This window comes from Brassica oleracea, chromosome C9 (assembly GCF_000695525.1).
Source record: "Brassica oleracea var. oleracea cultivar TO1000 chromosome C9, BOL, whole genome shotgun sequence".
Classification (NCBI taxonomy): Eukaryota; Viridiplantae; Streptophyta; class Magnoliopsida; order Brassicales; family Brassicaceae; genus Brassica; species Brassica oleracea.
The window spans coordinates 7,095,441-7,120,924 of NC_027756.1; the positions used below are offsets into that span (position 1 = coordinate 7,095,441).

The window sequence follows — 25,484 nt, forward strand, 5'->3', positions numbered from 1 at the left end:
TTTTAAAAAAAAAAAAAAAAAAAAAAAAGTACTGGAGTTTTTCAAGTTCAAATAATTAGTTTATTAATCAACAAACTATGGGCGGGCATAGCCGGCTACACTTGGAAATTTCTGCTATTCCGTACCTGACTTAGTTAGAAGTGCATAGTCATAGATAACCAAAGTTTTTTTGGTATCAGAGAATAAACTACTGTGTTTGGGAAGTTTTTGGTCTAAACCCTCTTAGTATTTGACATTAGATAATGGAACTGGTAACAAGAAGGATTATGCAAAAAAAAAACATGATACCTGCTATCTGGAATGTTACAAGAAACTAGTAAAATCTGCCTCATCTTTTTATGGTAGGTCGAAGAATTATTTTCGGTGAGGAAAAACGGAACAAATGTAGAAATTCGTTTGGTGAATCAACACCTTTATAACTCCCTCAAGAGTAGAAGAGATTTCCACGTTTTGGACCTAACTGGAATGAGCGAGTACAGAGCAGATGCACATCCGGCGACGGCTGGTGAAAAGAATCACGATGACTGTATGTAGGCCTGAACATTTCGGGTGGTTCGGGTATCCGAGGGATTAAAGGATCCATTTACTACATGACCTATTTTTGGTTCAGTTCGGTTCGGATAATTTTGTGTTCACTTCGGTTCAGATAGTAAAACTAGGAACCGGAAATACCCGGAAAAATCGGTTCTCATATGGTTCTGGTTCCGGTTCGGATAGTTCGGGTAATTCGGGTAAAATATCAGTTATTTATGGTAAAATATCAAATAATTAGGATGATTTAGATACAAATTTTGGATATTTCGGATAAAATTATCTAGATACTTTCGGATAATTTTGGATTGGATAATTTATAATAATTTAGTTATTTTTAAATATTTTTGATACTTTTAATAGATTTTTAAATTATAAATATATATTTAGTTATGTTATGTGTATATATAATTAATATGCTTATATATCGGGTACCCGTTTGATTCTCGGTTCGGTTATTTCGGATGTAAAAATATAGGAACCATTCGGGTATTTGAAGGTTTCGGCCCGGTTTTGGGTATTTGAACGTTTTTTGATGCAAATCTCCATAGGATACAATTGAGAGTTTTAGATGATTTGTGTCAAAATGACAAATCCACTGTTATTGAAACATAAATTTTAAAAACTCATTTAAAATCTAGTGTTATTGAACTTGACATTTTATAAAGTACTATGAAATCCAATGTTATTGAAAATATTTTAAGTTGTGGAGTTTTAAAGTTTTCAAGTGATTTTATAGTGTTTGGGTGGATTTTCTTGATTAAAAAAAAAACAAAATTCAAATCTCATGGTTTTAAGTGATATTCTAGAGTGGTTTAACAAAAATCATTTTATTTTCTGCAATTCCTTAAAATCATCTAAAACCTCATTAAAAATTAAATCACCTCAAATTTTAGATCGAATACACCCCCTAAAGTTTTGTAACCTGAATCACTTGGAACGATTTGTTTGTCGCAAATCTCCATAGGATTAAAATTTTGTAACCTGAATCACATTCATACCACTCTTTTACGTCACAGTTGAACTTTTCTTTTGATGTAATGTTTTTGTCCACCAAATTCTTTTTAGGGTGAATTTGTGATATAACCAAAGAATTAACAAAATAGTCATGGCTTGGCAATTGTGTCAATTTACTAGATAAATGGACATTACATTTTTCAGGGCATGTAAGTGTGTCTGTAACTCCAATTAATACAACCAAATACAATTCTATTTATAATGTTGATATATAATACTTCCTTTGTACTACCTCCGTTCCTGAAAGTAAGATGTTTTATATTTTTTTTTTGTTCCACAAAAATAAATTTTCTATATTGTTAAGGTACTTTTTTATACTTTCGAGGAATATTAATTGAGAATATTTGAATTGATTAAATTTCATTGGTGGAAAGTTATTGAAAAGTGTATAATAAAGTAAAAAATAAATTAAATTATAAACATTTATTAAATTCTTAATAAGCGTGCATACTCTAGAAAATCTTACTTTCAGGAACAGAGGGAATATCAATTTAAGTGGTGTTTAAGGTTTTTTCACAAAGATTAAGAAAATACAAAATTTTATACAATTTATCTTGGTTACATAAAAATAACATTAAATGAAAGAAGTTCAACCAATAAGAAAAATATACAGTATTTTGTTGTAGTGAGAGCTTGGTGTAGTGTGCTGAAGGATGTGAAGTTTAGAGATGAGAAAGCCGCCAGAGCCCATACTTGTCGCACAAAGACAAAGTGGAAGAACAGGTGTAGAACTGTTTCCATGGAGCCAAATGTTGTAGTGGGGCAGTTCCCATTGGAAGTAACCTGCAGTTGCGAGGCATTAAAGCCCATTCAAATATAAACAGAGCCGGCCCTGGGCCCAAGCTAAAGAAGCATGGGCTTCCGGCCGCCAAAAAATATTAATATAACTGGCCACAAATTCCAATAAGTGTGTCTTTAGTGTAGTGGTTCAATAGCCACAGTTCATTAACTCCGAACCAGAGTTCAAATCCCCCTACCTACATTATTTTATTTTCGGCCACTTTTTCTTTTTGGGCTTCTAGCCTTAAAAATTCTAGGCCCGGCTCTGAATATAAACGAAATCACACGAAACCATCCAAGGAGGAAAAAATAAGATGAGAAGAGCCAACAAGGGACACTCCTCGCCCCTTCTCTCCCTTTCTCTCTCCAATAAGCTTTTGCCTTGTATCCATACATAATACACAAATAGTAAACTATAAGAAAATTTGTATGGATTGTAGAAATTTATTAAGAGACAAAAATAATGAGTTGTGCAAAAAGAATAATGAAATGGTTCATTAGCTATTCTTAATGACAAAGATTATTAAATGTAATACAGCGAACCAAATACTCTCTCATTCTCACTCTCATGGTAGTTCTCCATTTCTCCCGTCCGCAAGATCTCATATGTTATACAATCTCTGATACACTGTAAATGCAAGAACTACAACATAAACTATAACAGAATGTACACCAAAGATTATTTGTACAAAAGTATTTGTATTCACTACGATTTTTTTAAAGCGAACTTACAAGTATTTCACTAAACATAACACCCAACAAGATCAAGACACCTTTGACTTGTTGTTCTAGCCACACACGTCCTAAGATCGAATACAAGACCTTAGAACCTCTCCTCTTAGCCATTTGTGTTTTCATTCACCTTACAAGATATGTAACCACACTTATGCTAAGAATACGACTATGAGTGATAACTCTATATAGATTAAACTTGCCTACTTATACCCATTAGCAATCGGCTAAACCTAGCCTCCCAAGACATATTCTTAAATTTCTATAAAATGGAATGTCTCCTAAAATGCTACTAATTCTTTAGAAAACTACTATCTTGATAGAGAATTCATTTTCCTAAGGTGAATCTCCATGTGCATACTCTCCGATTAATCTTTAAATGGGCTTCAACTCAGCTCTAGATCCAGTTTTTTAGTTAACTGCTCAGCTACATCTCGGTCATCCTATTCTGAATACTCATTGTACTAGATCATGTTGTACTTCCAACTGGTTCATCAGATCTTTACATCTTCATCTTCCCTCGCAAATAGCCGGTTTTCTAGTTCTTATGATATAAAATAATGGTTTTTATTTGTATTAAGTTTTCGCTTCCAAATTTTGAAGATCGGCATTGACTTCTCATTTAGAGTATCTCCAAAAGAAACTCTATAATTTCAAATACAAAATTTTTTGCTCCCTAAAAAAAAAACTTCAAAACTTCAAATTTAGAATTTTAAGGAGTGAAACTTCATATTTGGAGTTTCACTACTCAAAACTCCAAATTTGAAGTTTCATCTTTTTATTTGCATTTTGGTCCTTATAATTAATTATACATCACATTTATGATTCTCAAGTATTTTCACATTTATCGTTTTATTCTTTAAAACTTTTGTACATCATAAATATTTTAATAAGTTCAAATTTTACACATAAAATTAAATAATTTTCTTAAATAAGATTTATAATATTTAAAACTAGAATTAGACAACAAGAATACAAAAAAAAACTTAATAAAAAAAACTTTTTAAAAATATTCATAAAGACATAATTATACACAAATTTAAATATTACAACAATACTAATAGTATAGTAAATTTTCTTTGGAACCTCTAAAATATTGTCCAAGCAAATTTTATGTAACCAAAGATGGAGCATTACAGAAATAATTTTATGGAATAATGTAGTATTTTGCTTGTGTTTAATATTTAATTATGTATTTCTATTTATAGTTTTATATTTTAGTATAATATTTTACTAATTAATATTACTGTAATATTTTTATATATGTGCTTGTTTCTTATAAAAGTTTTATGGATTTAATTAATTATGACAAATATAAGGATCATAATGTAAATTACAAATAATTTGAAGTTAAATTTGAAGTTTCACTTTTAGAGAAAACCACCTTGAAACTTCAAATATAGAGTTTTGCAAACTCTAAAATATAGAATCCTTTTAGAGCATTTCTAAAAGAAACTCTATAACTTCAAATATAGAGTTTTTTGCTCTCCAAAAAGGAAATTCAAAACTTCAAATTTAGAGTTTTAAGAAGTTTCACTACTCAAAACTCCAAATTTGAAGTTTCATCTTTTTATTTGCATTTAGGTCCTTATTATTAATTACACATCACATTTATGATTTTCAAGTATTTTCACATTTATCGTTTTATTCTTTACAACTCTTTTATATCATAAATATTTTAAATTTATTTTAATAAATTCAAATTTTACATATAAAATTAAATAATTTTTTTTTAAATATGATTTATAATATTTGAAACTAGAATTATACTACAAGAATATTACAAAAGAAACTTAATAAAACTTTTTTTTTAAAAGATACATGAAGACATAATATTATACAAATTTAAATATTACAACAACACTAATAGTCTAGTAAATTTTCTTCGGAACTTTTAAAATTTTGTCCAACCAAATTTTGTGTAATTGAAGATGAAGCATTATGGAAATAATTTTATGGAATAATGTGGTATTTTGCTTGTAGTTTAATATTTAGTTATGTATTTCTATATTTTAGTATAATATTTTCTTAATTAATATTACTGTAATATTTTTATATATGTGCTAGTTACTTATAAAACTTTTATGGATTTATATTAATTATGACAAATATAAGGACCATAGTGTAAATTAAAAATAATTTTGAAGTTAAATTTGAAGTTTCACTTTTAGAAAAAATATTTTGAAACTTCAAATATAGAGTTTTACAAACTCTAAAATGGAGAGTTATTTTGGAGATGTTCTTAGAGACATAGTAAAAGCGTAAACGTAAAGAAAATGTTAAAAGGGTAAAACTAGAGGATTTCCTTGTCTATGCGAATCTTAACTCTTCGCCTTAATTTGACTTTGAGACCACTTGTTAACTTTTCTGTATGTACGTCATCAATTGGTGTTAGATTTGGTGGAGGCTTGTGAAGGTTTCGACTTGAAACTGAACTGAGAACAGTAGGATTTTACGAGTTCCTCATCAAGTATGGATACATTTTGACCCATCTGCAATCTACTAGATGACATTAGCATGTTACACTGATCCAACCTCACGCTTCCTCTCTCTATTTCCTCCGATTTTGCACTCAGCCGCTCTATTTCTAAGTTGGTTAACTGCAGTTTATTAACCGAACTGCTTTGGGCCAGCGACAACTAGACGCCCTATTGCTCCATCCACAAACATGAACTGGTGAACAAACATGTAATTTTACATTGTAACTGTAATACACAATTTTATTTTTCTAATACCATAAATCAGTCTGCATTAGAGTCCAAAAAGACAGCTGCAAGCGATCGTTGAATTTCATTAGTCATCAAATTAGGTGAACGGTCTCATTAATTTTTTTTTTTTTAAATCGTACATTTCCTGTTTGTCCGGGCGATGAAAATTGAATATCTTTTTTTTCTATCAAATAAAAATTGAATATCTTAAGGTCAATGTCACAAGCGTTTTCTTTGCTACACGTTAACATATTTTATTTCCTGATTTTAGTTTCCTTGAAATAGTGAGCAATTGAAACTTGCAATTCTTCATTGAAATATTTTAAATACTTAATTAATTTGGTGACCAGTTTAGTCATTTACAGTCCGAATATACAATATGTGCGAAATGCGAAGCATCATGAAACATTGACTAGCCGAAAAAAGATCACACTGTAAAACCAAAAATTATTTTATGGTTTGGATTATTTTATTTATTTGTCATATCTCTTAGTCATTTACCCTATTTGTTTTAAAAGAAAAGTTATTTACAATCTTTGGAACCAAACACTAAATGTCCAGACACTGGCTATGTAACATTTGGACACGGACATTAGCAACAAACAAAAGCCACTTATGTCCAAAAATATAATAAATTATGACTTTCCCATCTGCCCAATAGCAAAACTAAAAGGATGATTATTTAAATTAAAATGAAATAATAAATAGTTAAAAAATGTACAATAGGCTTTTTTACAAAGAGTTAATGATTTGGACAAAACTCCCAAAATATTCTAAAATAAGCTTTTTTAATGTTTACGATAACTATTAGCAGTAACTAAAGGCTAGATAATTGTGTATTATATGAATGAACAAAATTACTCTTACAGTTTTTGGTTTACAAAATTCAAAAGTTACGCGCTGAACTACGCTTCAAGATGTAATCCAAGACTGGAAAAAAACGGGGAGATAATCACAAGATGGTGTAGTAGTAGGCGAATTTAGGAATCTAAGTAATCCAGATGTGAATTCACCCATTACATTTTACTTTATGTCCATGTGAATATAATGTCATACTTTAACTTTCATTTGAATACCAAAAAAAGTTTATATATTCCACCTCCTTTAATAGTTTGAGTCTTTTAATAGGTTTGGAATATCTCTAGACTAATAAAGAAAAACAAGGAGAGATAGAATTGTTGACACAGGTTTTTCATGGAATGCTTTGAAAAAAATATAACTTCAAAAAAATAAAATATATATAACTATTTTTACTTATGTCTTCGTGTATTTGGAAACCTGCCATGTACATTTTTTTTTTTTGGTACCATCCATGTACATATATGTTATTTTTAGTTTTTTTATCACGGTACTTGATGAAAATATTGTTGGTATTCCAGTAAGACATTTCAGAGCCAAGTGGCGCATATGAAATTGTTCTTTGTAGTCCTAAAGGTTTAAGTTTAACCAGAACTCCCCCACCCCCTAGAGACTGACGTGGTGATAGATATGGCTTTCATCTTTTCGATCAACAAGGAGTGAGACTTCGCATTTTCGACAGGGATGTATCAGTATTCTAATTTTTTTGTTTTTAATCTTTGATTTTCATTTCAATTTTTCAACATGTTTACATATTTTTTTTCAGATATTTTCAGTGATTAGAGACTTTCAGGTTATTCAGTGTTCAAAAACAAGAGGTTGTGGAACTTCTCACAAAAAGTTGTATAATATGGTCTTATTTTCACAATAACATTTGATCATGCAATTTCAAGACGTCTTCTGTAATATTATTCTAGTCGAATTAAAATCACATGGTAATTTTGACAGTTTTATCTCATACATATATATATATATATATATATATATATATATATATATATATATATATATATATATTGTTGTCGCCATAAAAAGTTGATAATTTTTATACATATTTGAGAAAGTATAGTAATTCTTCATATAGTTGTTGGCATAAAAATGGACACAGCAATCATTTAATATATATATATATATATATAAAAGCCTACAAGTTAGACCCCGTTTGTCTATAAAAGGATTCTTTGTGATATGGAATTTCCTCATCTTTCTCTAGTAAAATCAATCAGAGAATTTTCTTCGGAGAAAAAAATGCATTCCTCTTCTCTGTCTTCGTTGTCAACTTGGACAACCCTTATAACAGTGGGATGCCTTATGCTCCATACATCTTTCTCTAGTGCTCAAGTACTAACTCCTACTTTCTACGACAATACATGCCGTAACGTGTTTACCATCGTCCGGGGAATCATTGTCAACGAGCTAAGATCGGATCCTCGTATTGCCGCGAGCCTCCTTCGTCTTCACTTCCACGACTGCTTCGTTAATGTAAGCTAATAATTCTCAGTTTAGTAGTGGACTTTCACTCATAATTTTTACGTGTACATTAGAATCGTAGAACTATAATAATTTACTTAAAGATGACTATGTTTTGATTCTTAGATTTTGTTGTCAACAAACTTAACGGGTTTTGGAAACACTCAAGAAAATAAAAAAAAACGTCTTTGTCAGTTATAAACATCGGCAAAGACAACATAACACGTCGCTTGCAGTATGTTCCCTTATAGTTTATACTGTGTAGAATGTTTAATTGTATATATATATGGGTGGTATTAGTTAAGACGATACGTTATCTACAATAATAGTCCGTGCCTAACGGATTTGATCCAGAATATATATCGATAAAAAGTATGACATACTAAGATTTGTGTTTTTACTGTCGAATATCTTAGCTCTTGTCGTCAACGATGACTTTTCTTTTTAATCTCTTATAGAAAGAAATATGATTCCAAACATGAATTGTTTGTATTATACTATTAATGAAGAACATGAACCCGTACCAAACACGTAATGAATTTATATCAGTCAATTATTGATAAAAAAAAAATAATCATTTTAGAAAACATTCAGACATCTCGATCACATCTACCATGAACCCCGAAAACCCACAAAATCTTCTATTATTTCCAATAAATTTTCAATCCTCGAGTCAGATGGTGTGTTGTTAGCCGAGTTGTTATAACGTGTGATGTTTCTTAATAACGTTGTGAATTTGGTGTTGAACTGTAAAATAAACTGCATATGTGTGTATCATCAGGTCTTGCTTGAACAAATTGTTTTAGTGAATGAATAAACTCAATCTCACTTAGTCTTTTGGTTCGTAAAAGGGTTGCGATGCATCGATCTTGTTAGACAACACAACATCGTTTCGAACGGAAAAAGATGCTGCGCCAAATGCAAACTCGGCTCGAGGATTTCCAGTGGTTGACAGAATGAAAGCAGCAGTGGAGGCAGCTTGCCCGAGGACTGTTTCATGTGCAGATATTCTAACTATCGCAGCTCAACAATCAGTCGAGTTGGTATGCTCTATTGAACCCTCTTTAATTCATTCATGAAAAAGACTGTTTTAAATTCCTTCATGGTGTCACTGAACATACTATCAAACATGGCAACGCATGATTGAAGAAAGAACTTGAATAGTGAAGGTTGTTTGACAATATGACATTTTATATTTATTGTTTTCCTCCTTTTAAAATATTAGACATTTATTGACGATTAGTTGAGAAATTATTAGAAACGCGTGGTCCTCTACACAAAAAGACCAGTACACATATTATCAAGAAGATAATATATTAATGCAATAATAAAAAGATAAGATAATTTATTCTTTTTTACTAAGTTACTTTTGTTGTTGGATTTTCATGATATGGTTTTCTTTTTCAACCATCTACACTTTTATATCTTCAACATTATTTTTCAAAACAAATAATTATTTTGAAATATAAATATTTTAGGCAGGAGGTCCTTCATGGAGGGTTCCTTTGGGGAGACGAGATAGCTTACAAGCTTTCTTTGATCTTTCTAATAACAATCTTCCTGCTCCATTCTTCACGCTTCCACAACTTAAAGCCAGTTTCAGCAATGTGGGGCTTAACCTTCCGTCTGATCTCGTTGCTCTCTCCGGTAAGTTTGCTTTTAGTTGTAAGCTCTTTCTCAAAAAAAAAAAAATGCTTTAGATATAATAACAAAACCGCACATTCGGTGTAATTAGTCTAACGATGTTATTTTTGTTTAGGGGGTCACACTTTTGGTAAAAACCAATGCCAGTTTATTATGGACAGGCTATACAACTTCACCAACACTGGTTTACCCGACCCTACCCTCAACACTACTTATCTCCAGACGCTTCGTGGACTATGCCCTCGTAATGGTAACCAGAGCGTTCTAGTCGATTTCGATCTCCGTACACCGACAGTTTTCGACAACAAATATTATGTGAATCTGAAAGAGCACAAAGGACTTATCCAGACCGATCAAGAGCTGTTCTCAAGCCCCAATGCCACTGATACTATCCCCTTGGTGAGAGAATACGCTGATGGTACACAAAAGTTCTTCAATGCGTTTATAAAGGCGATGGATAGAATGGGAAACATTACGCCTCTCACAGGGTCTCAAGGACAGATCAGACAAAACTGTAGGGTGGTGAACTCCAACTCTTTGCTCCATGATGTTGTTGAAATCGTCGACTTTGTCAGCTCTATGTAATGATAGTTGGCTCAATATATTGGGCAACTAATATGTAAGTTTGATACAATAATAAAACGCTCTCCGGTTCTTATTTAAGGATATCTCATGTTTTTTTTTTTGTTTTTTCTCCCTTATTTTGTTTAAGCTTCTTAAAACATATTGTGCGTGTGGTGGTCTCAGTTTGTTAGTACAATTAAAACAAAAGAAAACATGACTAATTTAGGAATCATAACGATATTATTTACCTAAGTTTCATGGCTTGCTCGTCTTTCCCTAGTGATTTTGGTCTTCACCTTTCGACATTTTGGTCTTAAGTTACTGTCAAGTTGTAGGTTCGTTTGATATTTTCACCAATTTTCTTAGTTGTAAGCTTTGGGTTTCAACCTCAATTGATCAAAATTGAATAATCCGACCTTACGTAAGCATGTTCATTGACATAGCCCTTATCGTATTCGTAGCTTATGCTTCCACTTTTCATACTAACAGTACGTTCTCCAAGGATGATCATACTCGATATCCGAGCAGTAGAGCTCCACGCTTCAGTTGTGTTCAAATTTATAGCTTGATGTCGTATCTTTTTTTTTTTTCCAATGAATACCTCATAAGAACTTGTGTGAATTCACCAGAAAGAATATATCCTCTCTAATGCCAGAACTTTTTCGCTTGATGCTTCATCCTCACGAGCTTCCCTTTGCGCATCCTCTTCCTCATCATCAGATGATAGATGATAAGGCATATTCTCCGCTCTCATCTCCTTGATCATTTCTTGTGATATCCCCAAAGTGTGTAGATAACACTTTACAAATTTCTTCTTCAATCCGAACGCTGCCAACTTCTTCTTTTTCAACATCATTTTCTTCAACTTCTTCTACCGACTCATCATCAGAATTCAGAATCATCAACGACAGCTTCACAGTCATCACCGGTTACAGGTTCATGCTCCTCTTTGTGACCCTCCATTTCATTGCTTTCAACCATAAGTGGAGGTTCGGGTTCTCTAGCCTTCAGAAGACGGACATGCATGCATTTTTTTCCTTCTCATATATGAATAATCCTTTATATATGAGACTCGATTTCAGGTTTGGGAGGCTCAACTTTGGGTCTGATGAGGAGAGAGAGAGGTGAGGAATCAATTTGGGATTAGGACTCTTCCGTTCTGGTTTAGGGATTTAAGTGAAGAAACTCTAATTTTTAAACGACGTCATTTGATTCTTCGTGAACATTAAACGATCAATTAATGCTAATTTATGTTGACGAAAAAACAATGTTGACTAAAATATACTTAAAATATACTTAAAAGTCTGTATTTTTGCGAAAATGAGTAAGTTAAATGCAAACTAGAAAACAAAATAAAAGATTGATAAGAAAAAAGAAAAGACTGTCAACCTACACATGTATAAAAATAAGGAGTTTTCTAAAGGAAAAAATCATATCATCAAATATTTTATTCTTTCTATATTTTAGAGAAAACATAATTCTTACAAAAGCTCATCATTAGATCTAAGAACATGATTATTGGTAGGACTAATCTTTGAGTCCTTAGGTTATTTAATTAGTATTTTGATGTTAAGAGTTTTAGTTAAGGACAAACCTAAAAATGTAGATTATTGGTAGTACTTTTGTAGAATTTTTAGATTATTTTATTAGTATTTTGAAGTTAGTAAATTAATTAATTATTATAATTTTATTACATAAAAATAAAACATATTACATTAAAATTGAAAACATAATAAAAGTACAAAGTTGGGAAAAAAATTTACAAAGAACATAAATAAAAGCAAACAAACATTTTTATTGAATTTGTAGATTGAGCAAACAAACAATTTTATTGAAGATCTCCAAATTTATCCCATATATTTTCTATCAAATCTTCTTTTAATTGTTGATAAATGTGTGGATCCCGAACTTCTTTGCGACGAGAAATTCTATTGCCGTGTTTTATAGTCTTTTTAACGGCAAATGTAAAATCTTCATCTTGAAATTCCTCTAGAGTCTGTGAATCTCGTTCATCTTGGACTATCATATTATGGAGAATGAGACATGCTCTCATAATATTTCCTATTTTACTTTTATCCCATAAATTAGATGGATTTCTAACAACGGCAAACCTTGCTTGGAGGACCCCAAACGCACGCTCAACATCTTTTCGGACGGCTTCTTGGTTTTTAGCAAATAAAGAATTTTTCGGACCCTGTGGCAGTCGGATAGATTGAATAAAAGTCGCCCAATTTGGATAAATACCATCCGTCAGATAGTAAGCCAAATGGTACTCTCTTCCGTTCACATAGAAGTTAACTTCCGGAGCTATTCCGTTAATAATGTCATCAAAAACAGGTGATCGATCAAGAATATTAAGATCGTTCATAGTACCTGGAGCTCCAAAAAAAGCGTGCCATATCCAAAGGTCATACGAAGCAACCGCCTCCAACACAATTGTTGGTTTTCCGGTTCCTCGTGAATACATTCCTTTCCAAGCGGTGGGGCAATTCTTCCACTCCCAATGCATACAGTCGATGCTGCCAACCATCCCGGGGAATCCACGTTGTTCTCCCACATGGAGTAGTCTTTGAAGATCCTCTTGTGTGGGACGTCTGAGGTATTCATCGCCAAACAAGTGGATTATTCCAAAGAAACAAAGCATGTGACTTTGGAGTGTAATGTTTTCTGACATTTTGGCAGTGTAATTGGTGAAGAAACAAACAAATCATGTGACTTTGGTGAATAACAAGGTCACGAGAATGTGTGCTGTGTGCTCGTCAGTGTGTGTTGTGTGCTGTGTGCTCGTCAGTGTGTGCTGTGTGCTCGTGAGTGGCAAGGTCACGAGAATAACAAGTATCAACAAGTCCATCTTCAAATTAAACCACAATAACATATTACAAATCCATGAGTGCTCATCAAGTCACATTACACAAGACACAACATCATTCCTATTAAAACCAAAACGAGAACCATAACACCTACAAAGTACTCAAACCTAGTGCTAAAAAAAGATTTCTTCGTGGTTATATCACACACAAGCTTCTGTAGCCTAACCATCTTCTGCTCAGTCTCATAGTCGATGGCAAGAGTCAGATTTTCTACCTTATCAGCCAGCTGAATCACATGTCTATCTCTGGCTCTCATTTCCTCCATCACCGCTACATCCCACCACTTCCATACATGACACTCTCCATCATGTGCATTCTAACAAGTGTAGTATCTTCTCCCTGTGGTGATAATACGGAAAAGTAAATGATCACTTACGGAAGAGTAAATGAGTATATGATTATGCATATCGACATTTAACCTTGATTATTCCGACTGTTAGATGTTGCAAGTAGAGGCTGAGCACCACAGTAGCATATCTGCGGGAAGCCAAACTCAACCTCCGGTTGGGGAGGGTACTGAACTGATGAACGAGCCTGTAAGCTAATCTCAGCTTGGTCACGTCGAATTAGATCATCTGTTTCGCTGTAACCACTGTCTACTGAGTTACAAAACAAATCCTCTGACTCCGAAGGCTGGCTATAGCTGTAGTCAAGTCCCATGTTTGACTTAACCTGCATAAATAGTCGATGTTATTATTAGAAAAATAATTGAGTTCAAAATGAAAGAATGCAAGACCCAACAACACAGAGTTTAAACACAGATAATAGATATTATTGATAGAAAACAGAGTCCATTACATGAAGAAACTCAAACATAATTCAGCATAACATCAAGCAAACGAGAACTAATTTAAACACAAATAGTAGACATCAACCAACAGAGATCAAACACTGATTTAAAACAGAGAATTGTTGTTCATCATTCTCAGAAATACAAGGCAAGCAACTTATTCTTAACTACTTCTTCAGCCTCACTTAATGATTGTTGTTTAGCAAGGAGAGTGTCAAGTATTGCCAGCTTTGACACTTTCTCCTTCATCTCCAAATCCTCCTTCTTGAATTCCCAAATGGTCTTAACCTCATCAAGATCCCTCACTTTAGAGCTACTCCTTCTTGCCTTTGCAGCCTTAGCACCTTCAGGCCGGGTCTCATGATCACCAACTTCACAGCTTGACGCTTGGGAACCTGTCTCACCCGTTTTTCTCTTTAAACTGCCACTGGGTTTAGGTGTGTTAAGGCTAAGCCATTTCTGCTCAAACCTCAACACACACCATGCATGTTCAAGAGTAAACTTGGTGTTATGATCAGCGTAGAAGATCTGGTGAGCAAGCTTCAGAACATCAGTGTCATTCTGGCCACTGGCTTGTTGTCTTTTTGCAGAAACAAATGCGGCACAGAACTTGTTGGTGAGCTCATTTATTTTGTGCCACCTTTGCTTACAATGGATATGCTCCCTCTTCTCACCCTTTGTAGCATGACGAGTTGATGCATAATATTCTCCAACTCTTTTCCAAAAGGTCCGTGCATTTTGATCATTTGCAACAACAGCATCCTTAGATGTGTTTAGCCACGCACTGATTAAAACCTCGTCATCAGCCGGGGTCCATTTCTTTCTCTCCCTACGCTCTACAGGTGTGACTTCAGGTTGAGTTGGAGGGTCAGTTTGTTGTGAACTGAAAGGAGGGAGTTCAGATGCTCCAAGGTTAACAGTACGAGAATGAAAACTTTCAAAAGGAAAGTTTTCATGGACAACACTTGGTTGTTGACTGTGAAGAAGGCCTAGATAGCTAGCGGACTGGCTATATGGATTCCTTGAATCCATGGCAATTACTACAGAGAAGGGATTATAGAGGAAAAAACTATTTGGTTACTGGTTTTAGCTAAGCCGAGAGCTGAGTAAAGAAGATGTTGGATGGTTGGGGTTAAATAGGTTCAAGTGTTAAGTGTAATAAGTTCTAGTGTTAATGCTCAACCATAAACTACCGTTGTCTAATCAAAAGTTATTACAGACTATGCAACTTAAAAGCTATGAAGTGGAACTTAACAAGTTGACTAAATTGATTACTGAATTTCGTTTCAAACAAACTACAATTCAATCAACAATAGCAACAAGACACGAGAAATAACCTCCTCTCACAGTTACGAAGCAGTTTGAGAACAAACTTATTAACACCTATCATAGTTATGAACAAACTTAACATCTTAGTATTCTGTTTAATTGCTTATTAACAACTATACAACTTCTCAGTCAGAAACTATCCAGGAACGAACGAGAAGAAACCAGACACAACATTTCAAAATCGAACGCCATCTAGTACTATCAGTTTTAAAAAAGTGAATTTTATCAAGTTTATAGAGTTCAATTAATCATCTACTACTATCAGTTTCAAAGAAAATCGAATTTTATCAAGTTTACGTAATTCAATTCATCATCTAGTGCTATCAGTTTCAAACTAATCATCTACTACGAGTTCCTCAATCACTGATAAACTAACAAGAATTTTTCTTTCACACATCACCCATGATTCAATCACAAACAACCACATACAATCACAAACAACACCCACGATAAAATATAAAACAACCACATACAATCGGTTACAACGAGGAGGACAGAGGATTGAGCGTTACCTTATTTCGATTCCAACCGGCAGAGAGATTAAACGGCAGAGAGATGACTCAGCGGAGAGATTAAACGGCAGAGAGATGACTCAGCGGAGAGAGGAAACGTCGGGAGACAGAGCCGGAGAGATAGATCGGCGGAGAGAGGGAACGGCGGAGATAGAGCTCGAGAGAGGATCGGCGGAGACAGATAGATCGCCGTCGAGAGAGAGAAGGGAGATGATGAGAATGACTCGACTCCGCTTTCCCAACCCTAATCCGCACACTCCCTTGCGCGATGACACGTGCCATTAAGGACGGAGACAAAAAATTCTTAATTAACATACGTTTTCTTCATTTTATTTCATTTCGATTTAATTTTTTCAGGAAACGTCAGGAGACAGAGCCGGAGAGATAGATCGGCCGAGAGAGGGAACGGCGGAGATAGAGCTCGAGAGAGGATCGGCGGAGACAGATAGATCGCCGTCGAGAGAGAGAAGGGAGATGATGAGAATGACTCGACTCCGCTTTCCCAACCCTAATCCGCACACTCCCTCGCGCGATGACACGTGCCATTAAGGACGGAGACAAAAAATTCTTAATTAACATACGTTTTCTTCATTTTATTTCATTTCGATTTAATTTTTTCGGTTTAATTCGGTAAGGACGCGGTTTGGGACGCCGATAATCATGCCCTAAGAGCATCCGCATCGTTGGATCTCTTCCCACAATTCTCAACAATTAAATTATTTAAAATTTGGAAAAGGTAGAAAGAGAGAGTAGTGAGAAGAGGAGCGCTTGCTTCTTTACGAAGAATTGTGAAAAAGATGGTGAGGTATTTAAAGTCTAAGGTGTCAGATGTATGGTCTTTTGTTTTTTTTCTATAATTTTAATTACACAACAAAATAATATGAATATTAAATTAATTTGCTATTTTGTGGAGATACGAGGTGCTCTAAAAGCATGGGCAAGTCTCTTCCCATTTTAAATGACAAGGGTAGAAAGTCTCTTCCCATTTTTGTTAGAATATCTTTACGACCATACGTTTCTTTTCTTTTATTCCCCTTCTTTTCATCTCTTTTATCTTTTTCTTATTTTTTTTTTTATCTATTTGATGAGAGATTGTGCGAGAAATGCCCGCTACAGATGCTCTAGTTCTCTTGTAAGAAGACTACGAACAATTTGAACTCTTCTCAAAATATACATAGAAAATATATTCTCAAACGATACATAAAAAATCTCTTATAAAGTTCATCTATAACCAACAAAATAAAATTAAGTATTCCCCCCGAGGTCCAACTTTGATAAAACGAAATTTTTTATAAACTCATCAAATTTTTGTTATCTTTAGAAAGGTCGAACTTAGATTTAGCACCTCTGTTAGTGAATGAGACAAAACAAGAAATCTTTTATTTGGGGGGGGTTTAGTCGTGGAGATTAATGGTTCATTTTACTAATCTGAATGGCGTGATTGTCTATTATATGAACAGTGTGATTAATGTAATAAATACATTCACAGAATGCATGTGGCGATCAAAATCGAGATCTTACTGTTGACAACTATTGTACTTTTCTTTTGCCTCTTTCGCCACGTGACAGTGTCCATTGTTTTTTAAGCTGATATGGAGTCACCAATATAAAGATGTAATCAGAAAAATTAGTCGAAACTTACTCCTCCTTCTGTTTCATAACGTAACCAATTTAACCTAAAAACACTAATAATTAAAAAATTAATACTTTTTAAAAAATAGTATTCAATCAATAAATTCAACCAATTATAAAAATAAACATTATTTAAATGGATACACAATATCCAATAATTAAAATAGTTACATTAAAAAATGAAAACTATTTATATTTTGGAAACAATTTTTTTGTCTAACACTACTTATTACGTAAACAGAGGGAATATATATTTAGGATAACTGTATAAATATTGGCCCAAAGACGACACATACAAATCGATAAGTGGCAAGAAATTAACGTTTTTAGGAATGTATCATTTTCTGATGAAGCAAAGGAGTTTTGTTATTGGTTATGTATGAGCTGGTCTTTTGTAATTTTTGTAAGCTCAGGATTAACTCTTTGTCTGTAGTGTGTGTCCCGGATGTACTAGGGGAAATCTCTGTGATTTCAACATTGTAACTTCAGAAATTTTATTATATAAAAACAACTGATGACAATAAAAAAGGAATGTGTCATATATCTTCTCCAGGCTAATCTTCTCACGTTTCACTCTTTCGTATCTACCTTCCATGCGATTACTTTTGTGCACATGACAAAGGAGAGAAAGTTGCGGCAAGGTTCGGTGACGATGTGTTTCAACAAAGTTTTTAAAGTTAAGGATATAAACTAGATTTTAACCCGTGCAGATATTTTTTCGTATTTGATATTACTACAAATGTTTTAAATATATAAATTTTATTTTAGTGTTATATATTGTGTAACTCTATAATATTGTTGTTTATATTTTTTATTCGGCATTATTAATATATAGTGATTTGTTTACTACATTTTATTTTGTTATTAATTTTTATTACTTACTAATATATTTTCGAGTTAGGTATAATAAAATAACAATATGAAATAATCAAATAGAGAACATACTTCAGAATTGTTTTTTATTTAATTTATACATTTTGCATATAATATATTTTAAACTTTATTTATTTATATTTTAGAAAAGAAATATTTACATGTGGTGTTTAAGAAAATATACTTTAACATATATCAATTAGTATTTTACGGGATTTATAAGTAAAAACATTGTTTTATTTAAATAATATAATCCTATTGTTTTAGTAAATTTTATACATAGTAGTATCTATCATATTATTTTAGTAAATTTTATTGATATAGTATATTTTTGGATGTTATGATAATAATTTTTATTTCTTTTTAATTAAGACTTCAAAATATTATATTGTTTTAATTTTTACAAGATATATAGTTAGTTTTTCCGTGGTGTATTTTAAAAAGTTATTCTTTATTATCTATGATTTTATCTTTTGTAAAATTTGAAATATTTTCATTTTGAGTTTGAATATTTATTTTCAAAATTTTATAATTTGTCAAGAAAACTTTAGAAAATTACACAACTATTTTTGAGTTAGGAACATTACATGAATTTTGTTTTTTTTTGTTACTACATTAATATATTATTTTTTAAAAAATATTTGGATTTTTGGTAATATTTTTTTTTAAAATTCTCAACATATTTTGTTATAATTAAAATAAAAATAATTTTATAATTAAAATTTTATTTGTCATTAATATTTTTAAATAATTACTAAAATTTCATAATTTTCTAGTAACATATTTTTAAATAGTATATGAACTAAATGTTATTATATACTATTATATTTTGTATATAAACATTTTTTTAAAAATATATTATATTGTTGAGAGTTTCAAAATAATTTGAAAATTAAATATAGTTGTAGATATACAAGTTTAACCTATGTTAATACATTTATTTTGTATAAAAATATTATATAGTTTATGAATTTTTTCTCATTTTAATGATGAGTGATAATTTATTTAAATGAAGAAATATAAAATTTGTTAATTTACCTATTTAATATATTTTTTGATATTTAATTCTTATAGCACTGCTATTTTTATATATAATACATAATATAATTATAGAATTTATAAAAAAGTATAGAAATTTTATTTTCTTGTTTTATAATAAATTTTTACTTACCATTGATTTATAATAATACCATATTACTAATTACTATTAATGTGTTATTTTATAAAAAAATATTCAAGTGTTTAAGTAAGATGTTGTTAGATTCTTTCTCAGCAGATTTTGTTATAATTAAAATAAAATAAAATTCAAATTCATAGTTGGTTTATTATTAATGTAAAGAATTAAATATTTTATATTAATTATTTTTTAAGTGGTCCTACTATGACTTGTTAATAGTAGATAAAAATAGGACCATAAATTAATAGATTAGATATTTGGAATTATCATTTAAAATTTTGCTAATTTTTTGCTGACATTTGGAATTTTATTTGTAACATCAAACAATATAGCTCATAAAAAGATATCTAAAGCTCAAAGGAAGAGATTAAAAATTAGTTAAAGTTTAAAATTAGTTGAAACAAATTAGAGTTATACGATGTAAACAATTTTTAAAACGTTTTTAGAGGGTAAGTTCATATTAAAAAAATAGAAGAAAAATTATTATATCATTAAAACATATTTGATTACCAATTAAACTGTGACAAAACAACAAATGACGATGGTTTAATGGTAGACGAGTTTTTGATTAATAAGTAGCTTAGATTCGAAGACATTTTACTAAATTCTATCGTGTGTTCACGCAGATACGAACCCATTACTTACGATCATTTGAATATCCGAAGAAAAATTTCATCTCTTATACATCTAATTGGAAATATTTTGGACCATAGGTTTGAAATACTTTATTTTAATTAAAATAACAACCAATTACTAGGTCGTAGGTCGCAGTGACACGTAAAGGAACATGATGAGTATAGTGTTTAACAAGATTTTTAGTACAAGGCTGTTTTTATAAATGAAGCAAATATTTCGTTTAGTAGAATCTGTTTACTGAATTTGGATCAACTGTAATATCTCTCTTTTAAGTGGATTTGTAGTTTTCTTCGCTTCTTCTCCTCTTCGGGTGTGTGCTCTTAATTACAATCCTTGACCCCCAAAGAAGGTTTATCTGTTTTGACTCGGCGTCACCTAAAGTCTTCTAGTCGCACCAGAAACGCGAAATTAAAAAGAAAAAAAAAAACAATTTATTTTAATAATTTTATCTGTTGTTTCTCGAGAAACACCCGCAAATCGCATTACTTACCCTTCAACCACCATAAAAACCTTTCCACAATCAAAGCTCAGACAAGGACTGATTTCAAACCTTACTCCTTGATCTCTTCAATCCAATTCTAATCCCTTTGTGTGGTGCTGAGGCGGAGATCTCGAAGACGATGACGAAGCAGTTCCTTTGTTTCCTTCTCCTTCTCTCCATACCCTTCCTTTGCGAATCTCGATTCGTCGTCGAGAAGAACAGCTTATCAGTGACGTCACCGGACAGCATAAAGGGGGCCCACGACTGCGCAATCGGCAACTTCGGCATCCCTCAGTACGGCGGAAGCATGGCCGGCACCGTCGTTTATCCAAAGGAGAATCAGAAATCGTGCAAAGAGTTCAGCGATTTCTCAATCTCCTTCAAGTCACAGCCCGGCGCCCTCCCTACCTTCCTATTAGTCGATCGCGGAGGTATTAATTGATCCATTGATTGATTGATTGAGATATCATCCTACTCATTTCTGATTTGTTTATATGTGTGGGTAGATTGTTTCTTCGCGTTGAAGGTCTGGAACGCGCAGAAAGCAGGCGCCTCCGCCGTCCTAGTGGCGGACAATGTCGATGAGCCTTTGATCACTATGGACACCCCTGAAGAGGACGCTGCGTCAGCTAAGTACATTGAGAACATCACCATCCCTTCAGCCCTCGTCACCAAAGGCTTTGGCGAGAAGCTGAAGAAGGCCATCGGCGGAGGGGACATGGTCAACTTGAACCTTGACTGGAGGGAAGCCGTCCCTCACCCCGACGCGCGCGTGGAGTACGAGCTCTGGACCAATAGCAACGACGAGTGCGGGGTTAAGTGCGACATGCTGATGGAGTTTGTTAAGGATTTCAAGGGCGCAGCGCAGATTCTTGAGAAGGGAGGTTACACGCAGTTTAGGCCGCATTATATTACTTGGTATTGTCCTCACGCGTTTACGCTGAGTAGGCAGTGTAAGTCTCAGTGTATTAACAAGGGGAGGTACTGTGCTCCTGATCCGGAGCAGGACTTTAGCTCCGGGTATGATGGGAAAGATGTTGTAGTGGAGAACTTGAGGCAGCTTTGTGTTTTTAAGGTGGCGAATGAGACTGGGAAGCCCTGGGTGTGGTGGGATTATGTTACTGATTTTCAGATTAGATGCCCCATGAAGGAGAAGAAGTATAACAAAGAATGTGCTGATTCTGTTATCAAATCTCTTGGTGTGTGTCTCTAATTAGAACTTTTATTTATTTATTTATTTTTTCAAGGAGAATTTAAGTCATATCTTCTATATGTCTGTTGCAGGAATTGATAGCAGAAAACTTGACAAGTGTATGGGAGACCCTAATGCTGATTCGGACAATCCAGTTCTAAAGGAAGAACAAGATGCACAGGTAAAATAAGTTGCATGTGTTTTTTTTCTTACGGTTATATTCTTTGAGAAACATGTTGACATATATATATATATATATATATATACTATGTAGGTTGGCAAGGGGTCAAGGGGCGATGTTACCATATTGCCTACATTGGTTGTCAACAACAGACAGTACCGAGGTTTGTCTTGCAGTGTTTTTCAAGACATGTACTTTAGAATTGTTAAAATAAATGTTTCCTTGCAGGAAAGTTGGAGAAGGGTGCAGTACTCAAGGCTCTGTGTTCTGGTTTTGAGGAGACTACTGAACCAGCTATATGCCTTAGTACAGGTACTTTATCTGGTGAACCTTTGTGGTTTGAAGTATACAAAGCTTGGGTTCACCTGATCCTAACCAGCCAAAGCTGATCCTAACTAGTCTATGACTTGACTGTTAAGTTTATTTTGGATGCCTCATGGTTTATACCTTTCGATGACAGAGGTGGAGTCAAACGAGTGCTTAGATAACAATGGTGGATGCTGGCAAGATAAATCAGCCAACATAACTGCTTGCAAGGTATATTTTGATAATCATAATGTACTAATGTGTTATATACTATAATCTGCTTAATTTGCAGGATACCTTCCGTGGAAGAGTATGTGAGTGTCCTCGAGTTGATGGTGTGCAATTCAAAGGGGATGGATACAGCCATTGTGAACGTGAGTGCTATTTTTGCGGTTGTGTTATTCAGTACCTATCTGAGTATGGCAAACCCATTAGTATAGTATAAACGTCTCCTTTGAGCTTTCTCTAACAGAAATGGATGATTTTGTGTTATTTTTCTTGTTTTGCTGATGTGCTTCTGTTGGATGTTACATTTCAAACTTAATTGGTATTTTTGCATTGCAGCAAGCGGGCCAGGGAGATGCACGATCAACAATGGAGGATGTTGGCATGAAGAGAGAGATGGACATGCGTTCTCTGCTTGTGTGGTTAGTGTTTCTTCTGTAAATTGCTTCATTTTCAGCACCGTATAATAAGAAACCCATGTCTCAACAACTTATAATGCCTTCAGGACAAGGACAGTGTTAAGTGCGAGTGTCCTCCGGGATTCAAAGGAGACGGTTTTAAGAAGTGTGAAGGTCAGGCTTTTTTCTTGGTCAAACTTGTATTACAATACTTCTAAGTCCTTGTGTTAAGCATTGAAAATGCTTCGTTCGACAGACATCAATGAGTGCAAAGAGAAGAAAGCCTGTCAGTGCCCGGAATGTAGCTGCAAGAATACTTGGGGAAGCTATGATTGCTCTTGCAGCGGGGACCTTCTCTACATGAGAGACCATGACACTTGCATCAGTGAGTTTTCATACCGTTGGAAGTCGTAGAGTTTAAAGCATACACTTCAGCAGTTTCGCTTAAGTTTCTTTTGTTTGAAATATAGGCAAGACAGGATCACAAGTGAGATCAGCGTGGGCGGCCGTTTGGCTTATAATGTTATCATTGGGACTTGCAGCCGGTGGGGCGTACCTCGTTTACAAATATAGATTAAGGGTAAGCTTTTCTCCTCCTCCATTTTCTCTCCCTTGTGGTAAAAGCCCAATATTTAATCATTTTTTTGTGGCCTGAGATGTCTATTAAAACATTTTCCTGTGTCCTTTGTTTCACAGCAATACATGGACTCAGAGATAAGAGCAATAATGGCACAGTACATGCCATTGGACAGCCAACCCGAGGTTCCAAACCACGTGAATGATGAACGTGCCTGAGTGAGAGCGGAATGATGATCCATCTATTTATTCCTCGTTAAGGGCTCAAGGCGACATGTTCTTTTAACCGTTTTGGCCCTTGATGCCTCTGTATCTCTGTAACTCTTTTACTAAATAGTGTGTTTGCTGAAACTTGATGTCTTTTACTTTAAATGGCTTATACTTTTTTTTACTCGTATGTCTTTTACTTATGTCCATGGGACACATGTAATAGGGAAACTTGATTTAGCTTTGGAGATTTAGAAAAGAAAGATGATAGAATTTAAAGTACAGTTTGTTGGTTTTGTTTTCCAAGATTAGTCCTCCTTGCAAACATTCGATTCTTGTGAAAGTGGTGGTCTCTCTTTTAGTGCTTTGATGAATTTAATTGGAACTATTACATAGTATCAACACACATACGAATGTAAGATTATACACATTTTTTGGCAAATGCATTTTTTGTCTTTTAAATCTATGAAATGTCAAACTATAAACAATATTAAGGATCTACAAAACCTCTGCAGTCGTACCAGAAAAAATGAGTGGATTATATTGTAGCAGACACTTTTATTGTACATGTTTACATGGAGATACAACGAGTAATTGTTCGGGCTTTATCTCCTTACTTTATCTTTATTTACTTTTAAATCACTAAACTTTATCAATCATGTTGTAACTTTATTTTTAATAGTTAAAACCTAAATCAAGTTTCTATAAACTTTTACCAATCATGCTTTAGCTTTTTTTTTAAAGTTACAGCAAAAAAACTAAAGCAAATGTTTTTTAATGTATTTTAGGTAAAAAACTTAAAACTCTCTTTTATAGGCGGTAGAATCTGTGAAATAAAAAAACTATCTATAATATCAAATAAATTAGATAATCATAATAAAAAACACCTATAAATATTTAATTCAATTTTGGGTATTGTAAAAATTATTGAAATTTTTTAAATAAAATATATATTATTTACATATCACATTTTAAATAACAATAAAGGTGATGATTGGTTCGACTGTGGCTGTAGAATTTTAACTGTAAAAGTTTAGCTGTAGATAAATTGATTGTAGCTGTAAAGTTGTTACTGTTGATTATTTTTGCAGAGACTTTTGCAGTAGTTAAATTTGTTGTAGCTGTAAGCTATAGTCTGCAGTTATTTTAAAATAAAATATGTGATGTATATATAAAATAATTATTATTTTTATCACTTAAATAATTTATATTAATATTTTTTAAAAATATCAAAGTTTACTCTTATTTAAAATGTGATATGTAAATAATATTTATATTATTTAAAATATGTCAATAATTTAAAAGCACCCAAAATTAGAGTAAAATATTTATAGAAGTTTTTTTATTATGATTATCTTATTTATTTGATATTATAGATATTTTTTTATTTTACAGTTTCTACAGCTTATAAATGAAAGATATAGGTTTTTTAACTAAAATACATAAGAAAAATGTTTGCTTTATTTTTTTAGATGTACCTTTAAAAATAAAGCCAAAGCATGATTGACAAAACTTAATAGAAATTTGATGTAGGCTTTAACTTTGAAAAGTAAAGCTAAAGCATGATTGGTAAAGTTTAATGATTTAGAAAAAAATAAAGCTAAAGTAGGTAGATAAAGCCCAACCAATCACCCTCAAACTTTGAGAATTTATAAAAAATATTAATATAAATTATTTAATTGATAAAAAATAATTATTTTATATATACATCACAGATTTCACATATTTTATTTTAAAATATCTACAGCAAATAATTTACAACTACAACAAATTTGACTAAAACAAAAGTCTCTGC

General features: G+C 32.7%; 3 protein-coding genes and 1 pseudogene across 3 annotated transcripts; 3 read left to right on the forward strand and 1 right to left on the reverse strand.

The window, feature by feature from the left end:
• Positions 1 to 534, forward strand: part of LOC106314224 — a 1,807-nt pseudogene extending 1,273 nt beyond the window's left edge.
• Positions 535 to 7,796: 7,262 nt separating this feature from the next.
• Positions 7,797 to 10,403, forward strand: LOC106312869 (peroxidase 32). Its single transcript, XM_013750548.1, has 4 exons — positions 7,797 to 8,108; positions 8,948 to 9,139; positions 9,575 to 9,743; positions 9,856 to 10,403. Exons 1-4 carry the CDS (start codon positions 7,815 to 7,817, stop codon positions 10,323 to 10,325), a joined length of 1,125 nt encoding a protein of 374 aa, XP_013606002.1. The 5' UTR covers positions 7,797 to 7,814; the 3' UTR covers positions 10,326 to 10,403.
• A 3,696-nt stretch (positions 10,404 to 14,099) lies between these two features.
• LOC106314225 (glutathione S-transferase T3-like) lies at positions 14,100 to 14,996 on the reverse strand. The gene has a single exon (XM_013752138.1). The coding sequence runs from the start codon at positions 14,994 to 14,996 to the stop codon at positions 14,100 to 14,102; it is 897 nt and encodes a 298-aa protein (XP_013607592.1).
• A 5,573-nt stretch (positions 14,997 to 20,569) lies between these two features.
• LOC106318855 (vacuolar-sorting receptor 3-like) lies at positions 20,570 to 23,971 on the forward strand. Its single transcript, XM_013757004.1, has 12 exons — positions 20,570 to 21,035; positions 21,111 to 21,803; positions 21,889 to 21,977; positions 22,071 to 22,140; positions 22,206 to 22,289; positions 22,438 to 22,514; positions 22,576 to 22,657; positions 22,848 to 22,930; positions 23,014 to 23,080; positions 23,163 to 23,291; positions 23,377 to 23,486; positions 23,603 to 23,971. The coding sequence occupies exons 1-12, from the start codon at positions 20,744 to 20,746 to the stop codon at positions 23,699 to 23,701; spliced, it is 1,875 nt and encodes a 624-aa protein (XP_013612458.1). The 5' UTR covers positions 20,570 to 20,743; the 3' UTR covers positions 23,702 to 23,971.
• Positions 23,972 to 25,484: the final 1,513 nt, after the last annotated feature.